The sequence below is a fragment of the Cibotium barometz genome, chromosome 1, assembly GCF_041138505.1.
Source record: "Cibotium barometz isolate CiBa-2024 chromosome 1, ASM4113850v1, whole genome shotgun sequence".
NCBI classification, from domain to species: Eukaryota; Viridiplantae; Streptophyta; class Polypodiopsida; order Cyatheales; family Cibotiaceae; genus Cibotium; species Cibotium barometz.
Genome location: NC_141046.1, coordinates 5,242,000 through 5,257,522, shown reverse-complemented (window position 1 = coordinate 5,257,522; position 15,523 = coordinate 5,242,000). Strand labels below are relative to the sequence as shown.

The window sequence follows — 15,523 nt, the reverse complement described above, 5'->3', positions numbered from 1 at the left end:
CTGCCCAAAAACCATGAGGTAACGCAGCATGTGACAACATAGAACGGACCTTCTCCTGTATGGTCCTGTTCATCCTCTCTGCTGTCCCGTTTTATGGAGGATCATAAGGAGTAGAGAGCTCCCTCTTGATGCCTTTAGCATCACAAAAGTCCTGAAACTGTTTGGACATGTACTCTCCACCATTGTCGGAACGCAAAGCTTTCAGTGTTTTGCCAGTTTGATTCTCAACAAGAGCAACAAACTTCTGAAACATTGAGAATGTATCACTCTTCAAACGAAGAGGATAGACCCACACCTTGCGTGTGGCATCATCAATAAAAGACACAAAGTATTTTGCCCCTCCCAAAGAAAGCTGAGGCATCTCACATACATCTGTATGCACAAGCTCTAACTGAGCATCTTTTTGTCCAAGAGCTTTCTTGTGGGGGCACTGTAGTTGCGTACCATATATACAATGCTCACAAAACTGAAAAACTTGAAAACTTTAGAGAAGGCAAGTAACCCAAACGAGACAATTGCTCCATTCCCTTGACACTCATGTGTCCCAACCGGCTATGCCACATAGAAATTTCCGGCAGCTCGGTTGCATTTACATTAGCATGGTGACAAACACTTGCATGCATAAAATAAAGAGTGTCCACCTTAGAGCCTCTGGCAACAACCAGTGAGCCCTTACTAATTTTCCACTTTCCACGACCAAATGTGGTAACATAATCAGCATCATCAAGCTGTCGAGTAGAAAGCAGATTCTTTTTGATCTCAGGCACATGCCTGACATCATGGAGCATAAGCTGTGAGCCATCTGAAAACACAAGCCTCACATCACCTCTGCCAAGAATCTTGCATGCATGGTTATCACCCAAATAAACCACTCCTTCATTGCCAGCAGTATACCTGACAAACAAGTCTCTGCAACCTGTGACATGAAAGGAGGCACCTGAATCAATGATCCATGAGTGCATACCATGACCACCTGTAAGAAGTGAATGGGCATCAAGTGAAGAAGTAAATAGGACCTCATCCTCACTGCCACCTGCATGTGACACATTGATTTCTTCAATCTTGACTCCACTTTTGCCCTTTGGCTTTACATCTTTGGCTTCATCTTTCTCTTTGTCTTTGCCTTTTCCCTTTTCTTTTTGATCATTTTTCCATTTGTAGCATTGCTTTTTAATGTGTCCCTTCTTGCCACAATAATGGCATTCCAAATCCTTTTTGGAGCGAGACTTGCTCCTTCCCCGTTCTTGGCTTTTTCCCCTTTGCTGGGATCTCCCACGTGCATTCATTGCATTGGACTTTCCAACAGAGTTGTTTTTCCTGTTCATCTCTTCTTGAAGAAGAGCACTCTCAACATCTGCATATGACAGCATAGCATGCGAATTGCTAGTGGCTGTCCTGAATGTGTCCCAACTCTCTGGCAAAGTACATAACAGAAAAGTGGCTTTGAACTCATCGTCCATTGCCAACTTTTGATTAATGACCTGGCTGACAATACCATTAAACTCATTTAGATGGGCTGTCATAGACGCCCCTTCCTTCATCTGAAGACCTATGAGTTTCTTCAACCAATACACTTTGCTTGAGGCACTTTGTTGGGCATACAAGTCCTGGAATCTCTGCCACATTCCCCAAGCTGTCTTCTCTTCACGAATGCTGAAAAGTAATGAGTCTGACACAGACAACATGATAGTAGATCTTGCCAGCTCATCCATATCTTCCCACTCTTCAGCAATAAGAGCAGCGGGCATCACACCCCTTTCTTTGATAGGCTTGTGCTGCTATTTCTGGAGCAACACATTGTAGCAGTGGGTTTGCCAAATATCATAATTATGCGAGCCTTCAAGTTTCTTGATGTGAAGCAATGAAGAGCTCTCACCTGTGGTTGCCATAGCAAAATGCAACCTGTCAATGCCTGACTCCCTGCAAAATGTGCAAACACTGCACCAAAAGCACACAAAGTGCTCACAATTGTTCTCCCAAGCTTTATCTCCCACTGCGGAAGCACAAATGCAACTTTTCTCCCACTTTATGCGATGAAATCACCAAAATCTGGTTGCTGCAGATTTTGGACAGCACCTTAAATGTGCTCTGTTGCCCTTCCAAAGTACTGTACAGCAGTACCAAGTGCTCACCAATGATGTACCAAACCTGTACCGGCAAGTACAGCAGCTGAAATTGAACCTTTTGGTCACTCAAAACAGTGTACAGCCATGCCAAAACATGCACAAAGCTGTGCCAAATCTGTACCAGCAGGTACAGTAGCAATAAATGCTCTCTTGGCTGTCCAAATGAGTGAAAATCAGACTTTTACAGTCCCGTACGCTGCATACAACAGTCCCGAACAGAAATTGGGCAAAAGCCCCTTGACTGCAAGCTGATTTCTGAGGATTCAAGGCATAAAAGTCTTGCCTGCTGCTTTGCCAAGCTCAACAAGCATACAAACTTGAAAAGCCCCTTGAATTAAGATCAATTTCTGATCATACATGGTACATTGACGCACATGAAGGCATCCAGAGTGTTCACGATGCTTCCCCCTGGCCACATATACATCAAATACATGAAAGCCCCTTGATTTACAGGCACATTGAGTGCTTGTAAGGCATCAGCACATTATCCACAGCATCAAATGCGATTGCCTGCATGCAAATCAACCAAATCGGCACAAAAGCCCCTTGATTTGCACTGCAATTTGCTGCAATTTTGCCCAAATGTGCGATTTCTCACATCATACAGCATGTATGAGTGCTTAATTGCACAATTACATCAAAAGCCCCAAATTTCGACATCCAATTTCCTGCAAATTGATCCTGATTGTGACCAATGTCCTGCAAATTGATCCTGATTGTGACCAATGTCACCCAATTTTGCCAATTTTGCTCAAAATTGAGCAATTCGACACCTGTACGTGCTCAATTGTTGATTGTACTTGCTCAATTGCAAATCCCAAAAAAAATTGAGGCAAATACCTTGTAATTTTCTGATTTTTCTTCAATTTGCAGGCTGAATTTCTGTTGGTGTTGTTGCAGAAAAGGAGGCGTCGATTTTTGCTATTGATGCTGCTGTAGCTGTAGCTGATGTACGGATGGCTGCTTTTGTTGATGGAGAAGCGCCTGCTGTGCTGCAGTTTGACGTAGATACCAGGCAATCGTGAAGAGCCTTTGTGCCTTCTAGTTGCCTGTGCGCCTGTGCGCCTCTTACGCCTTGCCTGCTGTGCGCTTCGCTCGCCTAGCGCCAGTATACATGACGGGCTGTTGGCTACCTATAGCCTATGTATGGGCGTGTCGAGCTTGCCTTCGCTCCACGTCACCTAATTTTGAGCGCCTTTAACGCTGCCTTACACTATTAGCGTTGTTGACGCCCGCCAGCCTGTCCGCCCAACGCTTCGCCTAGCGCTCGCTTTGCTGCCTTCGCCGTGTAGAGCTATACGCGTTGCTCACGCTTAGCAGCCAGCTACCCAACGCTTCTTCGCTCACTTCAGTGGCTCGCTTGTGGCCTCTTCACACACAGGCTAATGGGAGAGTCGAGCTGCTGCCTGCCTGCGTCAGAGATTCGAAGGGCACCGGCTCTGATACCAGTTGTGTGGGAGTATTAGGAATTAGGGTTAGGTCATGTGGGAGACATACACAGAGAAGAACAAGAAGAGAGAGAGAGAGAGTTGTGGGGATAAGTCAACTCATGAGGCATGAGTGTGTGACTCCCCTATCACACATGTATATTGCACTAGTACACATAGTGCACTTAGTACATTAAAAGTACTAAGTGTACTATGTACTATAACTTATGGGCTTGTACACACTATAAGGGTGGGCATAACGCCTTTACCCCAACAAGGGGAAGCCAAGGGCTAGCCAAGACTTGTACACCTTTTTGTACTATATGAATATATTGAAACTCAATTATCTCTCTTCTCTCCATCTCTCTTGCTTGCGTTTTGCATCAGGTTGTTCCATCGTTTAGAGCTGAAAGAAAACTCCTAGAGCTTCCGCATGTGACATTGGTATCAGAGGCAAGGCTAAACACTGATTCAATCCTAGATGAAGGTGCACAGGCCAAGGAAAGGAACCCAAGACATGGAAGAAGTTTCCAGGAGGTTGGTTGGTGGTGTTTCACAAGACCCAATGGAAATGACAGTCCTGTGAATTGGATGCCACTTCGGGCATAGCAGGAAAGGCTTTCAGGCAACGGTTCCAAGGTAGGATGATCCTCCAAGGGGTGGGGTGAGAAAACTCTGCGTTTTGCAGGTGCAGGGATAGGATGGAACAAATGCAGGGATCTTCAGCAGATTTAGAGATTAGGCAAGGTTTTCAGTGAAAAGGTTGCCAGGAAGGGAAGGATGATAGGTTTGGGATTCCAGGAAGAGACAAAGGGATGATGACAGTCATCCAAGAACCGAAGTTGGAATCCCGTCATCAAGTTTACGAGAGGGGGATGTCATGTGCATGCCCATGTACATGCTAATCCCAGGACTAATCTTTGAAGGGCAACAAGATAAAGAACAAGATTAGAACCAGTTTTGGACCAGATTTAGGAGCTGGTGCAGCTTGTATGAGTAGGGAACACCTTGTGGAGAAGTCATGAGGCTGTTGGCCAGTGCATGGAAGAGGTACTTCTGTCGGCTGCAGCATATATGGATTTATTGTCCATGGATTTGACTGACAGCAGGTCAGTCAGTCCATGAGGTGGTCCAAGGCCTATACAAGGCACCGATAGCTCATTGGGTAGATCATTCAGTCTCCTATAGGCTGAGTCATTAGACTAGGGTTTAGATTAGGTGTTTCCACCTTTTGAGGGGCAGCCAAGGGCTAGCCAAGACTTGTACACCTTTTTATACTGTATGAATATACTGAAACTCAACTATCTCTCTCTCTTCTCTCCATCTCTCTTGCTTACGTTTTGCATTAGGTTGTTCCAAGATGGTGTTTAGGGCTGAAAGAAAACTCCCAGAGCTTCGGCATGTGACATCCATACAGGGAGTGAATCTCCAACATACCTAGCAGCCATACTGTGTTGAAACAAGGATGTCCTCCCTGACGTACACTTGTCAATTATGCATTGAAAAATTCAACGCCATGGTGCTTGATAATGAATGGTAGGCAAGATGTGGGTCACGCATTAAACCTGACATAGCTGATTTTCTTCTCTTGCATGCTCATGACATTGTACAATGACTCACTAAGTGGTGGATATAAGAAATTTTATGTTAATCATCAAGAAGTTTTGCACATAGAGTGCGCTGATGGTCAATGTGCGTAAGACTTTGAAAGTGCCTCTCCTTTTATTTTACCAAAATCAGCTAGTGGAAGTGTTGGGCACATTCAAATATTGTGGTGCAGGACAACGTACACTCAGCCCTCACAAGAGACACACACACACACACACACACACACAAACACACACACAGAATCTTGTTTTTATAGGAAGTTATACTGACGGGAAGAACGACCAAAAACTATCTTTGAATTTTAACTTGAAATTATATTCTTTACTTTTATGAGTTACAGCAAAATTGCCTCTATATTTGCATTTTTTCCAGCTTTTCTGGCACAGGGCAGTTCAACTCCCTCTTTGCTCCCTTATTTTCTCTTACTGCAACAAGCATGCGGACCACCTCTCGCATTGATGGCCTTTCCAAAGGCAGAGTACTAGTACAAAATAAAGCAATTTTTAAGGTGAGCAGCATTTCATCAGCAACATGTGGCCCGTTGAAGTTCAGTCTCGAATCGAAGATCTGATTTATATCCCTTTGAAGAGGTATGGACTCTTTGACCCAAGTGACAAGATCTCCTCCTTGATTCAAAGGTTGGACTGGATGCTGACCTGTCAGCAACTCAAGCAAAACCACTCCAAAACTATATATATCACTCTTTTCTGTGACCTTCATTGTGTATGCATACTCTGCGAAACAATACACACACATTAGTACATAGAGCCTGCAAAGCTGCACATGTATAAGTCTAACAATGAATTTTCTTGTTAACAAATGCCCATGCTTACCAGGGGCGATGTAGCCATATGATCCAGCCACGGTAGACATAGACCTTGAATGAGGAGCATCGATCAACTTTGCCAAGCCAAAATCACCCACATGAGCCTCAAACTTCTCATCCAGCAGAATGTTGTTGGACTTGATGTCCCTGTGTATAATGTGAGGCTTGCAGTCGTGGTGCAAGTACGATAATCCTTCTGAAGCTCCAACCGCTATCTGGTACCTCATCTCCCAGTCCAATTGACAAGAGTCACTGTGTAAGAGCTCACCTAAGCTTCCTTTCGGCATGTATTCGTACAAGAGGAGATTAGCATCTGCATGGTAGCAGAAGCCATATAGCTTGACAATATTTCGATGCCTTATCTTACCAAGTGTGGCAATCTCTGCATTGAAACTATCTTCTAAACTGGAGCCATCCCTGTCCACAGCCAGCCGTTTTACTGCAATTACTTCACCAGAAGGCATGGTTGCTTTGTATACCACACCGCATGCACCCCTCCCTATCACACAATCAGCTGAAAAGCTGTTCGTGGCTTCCAGTATGTCTTGAAAGCTGAATCCTGGCTTTGGGAAAAAGTATGAGTCTGAAGCACAACTCTTGTCTTCTTCCGAGGGAATGAATACCCTTGCTGATCTCCTACAGAACCAGCAAGCTCCCACCATGATCACTATGGTTGCTCCCCCAACTACAGCTGCACCCACACCAACAATTTGTTGGGTTGATGTGCCAGTTTCTTGTGAAATGACATCAGGAGACACTATATCATTACAAGCATCAAGTAATGGAGAACCACATAGTCCATCATTACCCATGAAACAACTTGTTGGCATCTTTTGGAAAGTCGGTGTATTGGGCAGGGGTCCTGTCAATTGATTGAATGAAACATTGAACACAATGAGGCTTTTCAAGCTTGCAAAAGATTGAGGAATGATTCCATATAATTGATTGTTCTCCAGATATAAGTACTCAAGCAGTGCCAGGTTCCCGAGTTCTGGTGGAAAAACTCCTGTGAGCATATTGAAGCTTAGGTTAAGGGCCATTTGGAGGCTTGCAATCTTCCCAAGTTCGGGTGGGATCTTACCAGACAAGTTGTTTCCGCCCAGTTGCAGCTCAGAAAGGTGAGCAAGGTTGCCAAAGGATTGGGGAATTGTACCTGTCAGGTGGTTATCTGCAAGAAGAAGCTTGTTCAATTGAGCAAGGCTGCCCAGCTCCGTGGGTATCGGTCCGGTAAAGGAATTGCGGCTCAGATCAAGTTGAAGCAGCTTTGTGCAGTTGGCGAGGTCTGGAGGAATGTTTCCTCTAAGAGAATTTGAAGAAACATTGAAGATTGCCAGCTGCTGCAGGCTCCTGAACACACGTGGAATCTCTCCTGTTAAGTGGTTACCAGCAAGGTTCAAGCTTTGAAGGTTGGTGCATTTTCCAAGCTGTGGTGGGATGTTTCCCTCAAACTGGTTCAGAGAGAGATCCAGCTCTGTAAGATTATGAATCCCACTAAGCTCCACAGGAATCATGCCCTTTAGTCTGTTTGCATTCAAATGAAGCTTCAGTAGAGAAGCACAGCTCCTAACCCCTATGGGAATCTCACCAGACAAGTCATTGGACCAAAGATTCAGCCATATCAGCTGTTTGTTCTTGCAAACATCTTCAGGAATGTGTCCATCAAGATTGTTTACTGATAAATCCAGCACTACCAGTTTACTGTTGCTGCCTATGAGGGGAGGGATGATACCCCTCAAATTATTCTCAAAAAGTTGTAGGCTTGATAGAGTTTTGGAGTCCTGCAGGCCCATTGGGATTGTGCCTGTGAGGGCATTGATAGAGAGGTCCAACCCTTGCAAACTGCTCAAATATGCAAGCCCTGGAGGTATCTCTCCTGACAGGTGATTTTCAAAGAGATGAATCAGCTGTAGTTTGTTCAAGTTGGCCATCTCCACGGGTATAGTGCCTGTCAACTGGTTTGTGGAAAGGTCTATCTCAATCAGGGATGTGCAATTGCCAAGCTCCTTGGGTATGCTGCCATTCAAGTGGTTTCTATAGAGGTAAAGCCTTTCCATCTTTTGAAGGTTCCCGAGCTCATGAGGTATCGGCCCAGTCAATGCATTCTGATACAATGCAAGCATTCTCAAGCTGCTGCAATTTCCGAGCTGAGGAGGTATGCTTCCAGAGATCCCACTTTGCCACAGCACTAAATCGGTGAGGTTCTGCATCCTTCCTATTACTGCAGGAATCGTTCCTTCTAAACTATTCTGAGCTAAACCAAGCACTTGCAAGCTTTCACACTCACTGATCTCAGGAGTAATGGTACCAGACAGTGCATTTGCACCAGCTCGGAGAACCACCAGGTTCTTCAGATTGCCAATGGATGATGGGAGAGGACCTGTAAGATTGTTTGTATACAGCAGTAACTGTTGGAGAGACGTCATGTTGCCGAACTCCACTGGAATGCTTCCTGTAAGAAAGTTCCCATACAGTTCAAGTGTTTCAAGGCTCTGCAGATTCCCAAGCTCTGCAGGAATATTCCCCGAAAGCTTGTTGTTGCCAAGTTCCAGGTTAACAAGGTTGGACAGTGTGCCAAGGGCACTCGGGATTTCACCAAACAAGGTATTGTCAGATAGGTTCAGCAGTCTCAACTGTATGCAGTTGGCAAGCTCTGATGGGATTGCTCCTGTTAACCTGTTTCTGGAAAGATTCAATATTCTCATATCTGTCAATGCACCGATGGCCTTTGATATGTTTCCGGTTAAGTTCATGGCTGGGAGACTCAAGCCTGTGACCCTATCCTTACTGCATGTAATGCCCACCCAACCACAAGGTGAAGGCTCAGAAGCATTCCAGCTCTCCAGGCGATTCAAAGGATCTTGCAATCGGTTTTGGAACTCCAGTAACTTCATTCCATCGGGGGAGAGCGCAGACAAGAAAGGAAGCAAAACCAAAAAGAACAGCACTATCCATGCAGCTCCCAACATGATGTGTAATGATAGTGTACAATGGAGACGGTCAAGAAGCTGTGCTTGCATGGTGCAGCATTAGCCAACCCATTGATGTGTAATTATGTACTATAGAGGAGGTCAAGAACCCCTGTTTGCTTGGTGCAGCTATTGCAATCCCAAAAGAGATGGCACTACACATGCAGCTCCCAACATGGAGATTAATGGTATTATACCATAGAAACGATCATGAACCCATGCCTTGCAAGTGCTGCAAGAAGAACCCAAAAAGATAGCATCATACATGCAGCTCCCAAAATGATGATAAATGTTATTGAAGCACACAGATGCTCAGGAACCCGTGCTTGCATGTGGCAAAGTGTTAGCAAACCCACAACAGGTCGTAGTACAACATACACACGTATCTCCCAACATGGCTAATGGTAGTGCCATAAAAATGACTAAGAACCCATGTTTTCCTAGCACGGCTGAGCAGCCTGTAAAGGTAGTATTTTTTATACTTGCAGCTCCCAATATGGTGATAAATGATAAGAAAGCACAGAGAGATGATCAGGAACCCATTGCTTGCTTGACACGGCATCAGCAAAACCAAAAGAGAGAGCATTATACGTGCAGCTTTTGACATGATGATCAATGCCAGAGTAGCACAGAGATGATCAAGAATTCAAGTTTGCTAGGCATGGCGGTTCTTATGTCTACTTCAGCACAAACTTGAAATTGCTGCTCTGTGCAAATTAAAATAGAAATAAAAATATGAAATTGTAAGGGTGTAGACAGCCAACACAGAAGGAAAACCAATGCAGCAGAGTGGAGCGTAAGTCTCAGGAAACCTCATTACAAGCTGAGGGGATTGATTGGCTACTGTTGATTAATGCGGCCGATGCAATAATGCATTATACGGAATAATTATCGTAATTAGCCACACCATAGATTAGCAAATTGAAATTCAAAATTTTTGCAACCGTTCTCCCTAGCTTACACACGCACCCCCCCCCACACAAAAAAGAAACCCTCTTGATGGAAGGTTAAGATTCAAACCTTGCAGCAGAGAAGGCAACTCGTGATGAAGAATATTTTAGAAAGCTATTAAGCAAGGGCAGCTGGATTGGACCCAAAATGCAGAAATGACTAATCCATCTTTACTTCGAAATGCAACGAGGAGGCCATCTTCTAAAAGCTCACAGCAGCAGAAATAAGCAAGAGGGAGCAAGAGATGAAGAAGAAAGCTGTGAATGTTAGCTTGAGAAAGCATAGGCTAATGGGCAGGGCTCGGAGATTTTGAGTGATAAAGATGGAACGATTTGAGGGGCCTTTGTAGGAGAGAGATACGTGGAACAGGAAAAGAGAGTAACGGAAAATGGGCTGTGTAACGGAGTACGAACAGATAATCCGGTCGTACGCACAAATCCAGTGAGCGCCCAAAACAAAGAGAAAAACCTGTGCAAATGGGTTTCTTAGTGCCCAAAACAGGGCCCAATTCAAGGTGGAGATCAGGTCTTTTTTCTCCCGAGAGAGAGAGAGAGAGAGAGAGAGAGAGAGAGAGAGAGCACATGTGATGTTCAATTTTGCAATTAGGTCTTCATTGGAAGCTTCATAAAGAGGGAGGCGCCTGGTGCTGCCCAATACCCACCTTTGGATTGATTGTTGCCATTTGGGCTTCACAATTATATTGCGCCCCTCCACAATTGAATTGAAAATTGGCAATCAGACAGGGTCCCAGAATATGGACATGGGATTGTTTTGAGCGGTGTGGGGGCCAAATACAGGAAAGGATGGTCTACATTGTTCATTTTTTAACCCCCCAAAACACACAGAACTCAGCCTCTGTTGCAAGAGCAACAAGAAGAACGATGCATCAATTGCTGAAGTTACTTTCTTTTTTCTTTTCTTTTGTGGGGTGTGTGAGAGAGCGAGTGAGAGAGATTGCCCATCTGGACGATGGGGTGATGTTTGCAGTATGTGAGGGCATGCAATACCGTGCCACATGAGAACTTTTTGTATTGGACTGGAGGAGGTACAATCTACAAATTTTGACCAACTGTCGAGACTTTGAAGTTTGAACCCACTCAGGCCAATCAAAGATGTAGCGGGGAAACCTACTTAGGACTTGAGGTCGAGGGTAGGGTTTCGTAAAATAAGTACACATAAATGGAAAATGAGCAATAATATTTGTGTTTGTGTGGGATTAAGGAAAGATAACGTTTGCATATTTTTCAAAATTATCAGTTTTTAAAAATCATCAATTTTTAATGCTTTAAATTGAAAATTTGAAGGTATTTTTTTTAACTTTTGAAGGTACAATTATACTACTTTACCCAAATTTTTACCAGCATTAGACCACAAAAGCTAACTATACTTTGATTGCTATTTTTCATTCATAGTGGGGAGGTAGAAGTGCCAACTCAAAGTAGAAGTTACTAGTAGAAAATGTCCATCCCCTAAAAGAGAAGGTCAGAGTTGCAAATTGACACATTTTATTACTACTAAAATCTCTAAAAATCACCATTTTTTAAAGCTTCAAACTCAAAATTTAAAGGTAAAGATACCATTATCTACTATATCCAAAAAAAAAATTAGTACTAGCACAAAAAGCTAACTAGTAGTTCCATTGCTATTTTTCATTCATAGTAGTGACTTGTTGATTGTAAGAAAAACTCATGTGAAAACCCTATGGAGGAAGGATCGGGTCTCTAGGCTAGCTACCTCGATTGTAGAATTTCAAGCTTTTTCTCGATCATTCTCAATTCAAATTTCCTTGTGGAGATTGTTGTCTTTGATTGGTCCATGACAAATATGCATTGTGCAAAGGCCCTTAAATGATAAATACAAACATGCTTAAAGTTTTACCAAAGCAAATTGAGGTGAAGATTTTTGTCTTTGATTGGTCCATGACAAATATACATTATGCAAAGGCCCTTAAATGATAAATACAACCATGCTTAAACTTTTACTAACTCCACAAAGAAGGGTAGGGGCACATAAATAACTAGATGTATGTCTTTTGTCAAGTATCATAGGAATGAGACTCAATGATACAAGTGCGGTAACATTGCATAGTAGTGGTTTCAAAAGATGGTCTAAAATCATGTAGGGGGGAGGGGAGCCTTAAAAAAATTGATTACCAAAAGAGAAATGGAGAAAATTTACACAACCATGGGTATTCCTAGAAATAAACTCTAGTACTTCGAAACCACCATTGATAAGCTAAAATTACAAGGTTAACAATGACAAACTTGAAGATAAAATTTTTTCCAACAAAATTATGGGGTTGCTATCAAAAGCTTAGGTGATGGGGCCTTGCAATAACCAAATCTTGGAGAAAGGACATTTTAAATTAAAAGATAAAAGATGAAGCAAGATGTGTGGAGGTTAATGGGTTATTGCCTTTGTATGTACTTTGGAATTATTGAAGGAAGCAAAAAAATAATGATAATAATTGTTGCAAGGCACTCTATTTGAGGTGGACATTGGATTTGGAAAGAAATCTCATTTGAATGAGAGGGATTGCTTGATATGATAATTTTGTAAAATAAAGTGGAAAGATTTTTCCTTCCTAAAATAATAACAAAATGGATGTTGCCTAAATTATCATCATCATCATCACCTATTTAATAGAACAGAAGGGTCACACTCATCACCTTTGTCACACTCATGAGAATGGAAGACAAAAACTACACACATTTTGATTACTACTCCATGAAAAAGAAAAGGGTGTAACTGTGAGGTTTTTTGATGATGGTGATGATGCCTAGTCATAGATCGAGGACCACCTTTGACAAAAGGTCTTGGAATCATCACGATTCATTGAGCTCACATTCGATATTATACAACAAGGGTTACATGAGTTATCATACCTCCAACTTGAGCTCAAAAGGTGAGTAATCAACATTTAGAGTCTACAAAAGGCAAGATACCCATCCCACCGGATGATCTCATTGCCACCTATGTGGATGCATGCTTGCCTTGGCATGCACATGCATGTGCTTGCATACTATGTTCATGAATCAAAATTTGTGTGTGAGAACATGTGCATGTGCATGTCACTTGTACTTGAACATGCATGATGTGTGTGTGTGTGTGTGTGTGTGTGTGTGTGTGTGTGTGTGTGTTATGTTGTGTGCACATGTGCATGTGCATGTGTATGTATGCTTCCACTTGTACTTGAACATGCATGGTGTGTGTGTGTGTGTGTGTGTGTGTGTGCATGCGTGTGCGCATGTGCATGCATGCTTCCACTCATACTTGAACATGCATGACGTGTGTGTGTGTGTGTTGTGTGCATGTGTGGTCCCAAAAGCATGTGTGTGTGTGCAAGGAGGGAGATGAGTGGTCTACGCTTAATAGCAAGAAAGAGAATAAGTCATGAATTGTGATCCATTGAATGAAGAGGAAGACAAGCAGACCAACAAACACCAAAGAGCATATAAGGAATAAGAATAAGAATGTGATAGTGCTTTTACATATATGCTCAATCAACATCACATAGTAAAATACACTTTCCAATCAAGAAAGGGTGACACTTATAAATTTCCCCTTGATTTTATATTTAAGTACCTCAAATAACGCTCAAAAGCTTAACTCTAAGATCACATATCCATCATGATGTTGTAAGGTGGTATGGTGCCTTTTGATACCACTTACAAGTGAGGCTCTTCAAAACAACATTTGACAAAACTACTAAACTCACCCCCCCAAAAAAAAACAAAAAAGGAAACGTGCGTGTGTGCACACGCGCGCGCGCGCACACACACACACACACATGTACATGTTCATGCGCATACACAAATATAGAGGGATGAATGCACACATGCAATCTCTTCCCTCAACGACAAACCCCCTCCACATCCCTGCTATAAACAATGAGAAAACACACGTGCATGCACATGCGCGTCCGCGCACACACACGCATGCACGCATGCACACACACACACACACGTACATCTGCATGCACACACACAAATATCGGAGTGATCACATGCAATCTCTTGCCTTAACAACCCCCCCAATCTTCCTATAAAATAAAGAGAAAACACACACATGTGCATGCGTGCACACATGCATGCACTCTCTTCCCCCAATAACAACCACTTCTCATGGGCATGTGCATGCGTACACATGCACACGCACACGCACATGCACGTGCATGCGCACACACACACGCACACATTGTGAGTTGCTACCCTTGGGTGAAACTTTGTTCATACCACACATACACACATGTAAGTAATACACATGTTAGCTCTGTATTCTCTCTCTCTCTCTCTCTCTCTCTCACACACACACACACACACACACACACACACACACACACAAGATGAATTTGATCAAGACACACACACACACACACACACACACACACACACACACACACACACACACACACAAGATGAATTTGATCAAGACATGCATGAAATTTTAGGATATCATATGGATACCTTAAGCTCTAAGCAGTAATAAAGAGAAACAAAAGGAGGAAGTGCATACCCATGCCTATGTTTGATGTGTGTGCCAAGTGCACACACCAAAGCATGGTGAATTTTCATGTGCATGTGTGCGTGCGGCCAATGGAGAGAGAGAGAGAGAGAGAGATTTTCATTCCATTCTATTATTATATTCATTCATGCATCCTTTGAAACTTATTTTAGAGTCTTGCCATCCCCCCCTCCTCATCACCAAATAGCATGGCATTTTCTTCATACTATGTTCTTTCCATGTCTATGAACAAGATTGAATGCTTGAATGCTTGCTCCACAAAATTTATTGTACAATAATAAAATTTCTATCCAACTTGGCTTGCCAAGGCAAAATGGCTTCCTTTAATGCTTAATTGTATCATTCATTCATTGCCTTTGGAATCTTAAAAAGGTTATCCTCCTCTTTATAAAACATCGTGCTTCTTCAACCTTATTATACCTTATGCGCCACCTTTCCCAACTCCTAGTACTCACTTGCCTTCTTGAGACAAGTGAAGTGGCTCTAAATCAAGTTTATATGTTATCGCCACATGACCTTCAAGGTTCACTTTCAAAAATTAACAACCCATAATTGATTCTTTTTTTTAAAAAAAATTGGTGAGAGAGAGGGTATTGAAATTAGAAATCCATCGCCATCCATTATGGGCACGAACCCAACCACTCCACGGAAGGTGAGGGTGCTACTACTAAGCCACAATTGATTTATTATAGTTGAATTGAGTTTCTTAGAGAAAAATGCGCAATTTAAAGTCTTTTAGTCTCTATCAAATGAAACTTTGTGTGTGTGTGTGTTATGTGAATACTTACAATGGTACATCTACATGTATGCACGCGCATGCACATATATGTAGGTGTATGCACGCGCATGCACATATATGTAGGTGTATATATACATGCATATGTTTGTGCTGCACGCATGCACATGTGTGTGTGTGTGCATGTGCACATAAACATGTATATGTAAATACACATGTAGACATAGGTGTGCATGTAAATGTACATCTATATATGTGTCTGCATGTGTGTGTATACGTATGAGTATATATATGTGTATGTGTACATGCATGTGTGTGTATACATGTGACTACATATATGTGTTGTGCACATGTATGTG

General features: G+C 42.7%; 1 protein-coding gene across 2 annotated transcripts; it reads right to left on the bottom strand.

The window, feature by feature from the left end:
- Positions 1-5,454: 5,454 nt before the first annotated feature.
- LOC147641540 (uncharacterized) lies at positions 5,455-10,792 on the bottom strand. Of its 2 annotated transcripts, XM_086787664.1 has the most exons (3): positions 9,974-10,792; positions 5,995-9,185; positions 5,455-5,895 (listed from the first exon to the last, which is right to left on the bottom strand). In XM_086787664.1, the coding sequence occupies exons 2-3, from the start codon at positions 9,002-9,004 to the stop codon at positions 5,513-5,515; spliced, it is 3,393 nt and encodes a 1,130-aa protein (XP_086643790.1). In that variant the 5' UTR covers positions 9,005-9,185; positions 9,974-10,792; the 3' UTR covers positions 5,455-5,512. The 2 variants fall into 2 exon arrangements, with proteins under 2 accessions (XP_086643790.1, XP_086643739.1); XM_086787613.1 differs by having other exon boundaries at positions 5,995-10,781.
- Between the last annotated feature and the right edge of the window lie 4,731 nt (positions 10,793-15,523).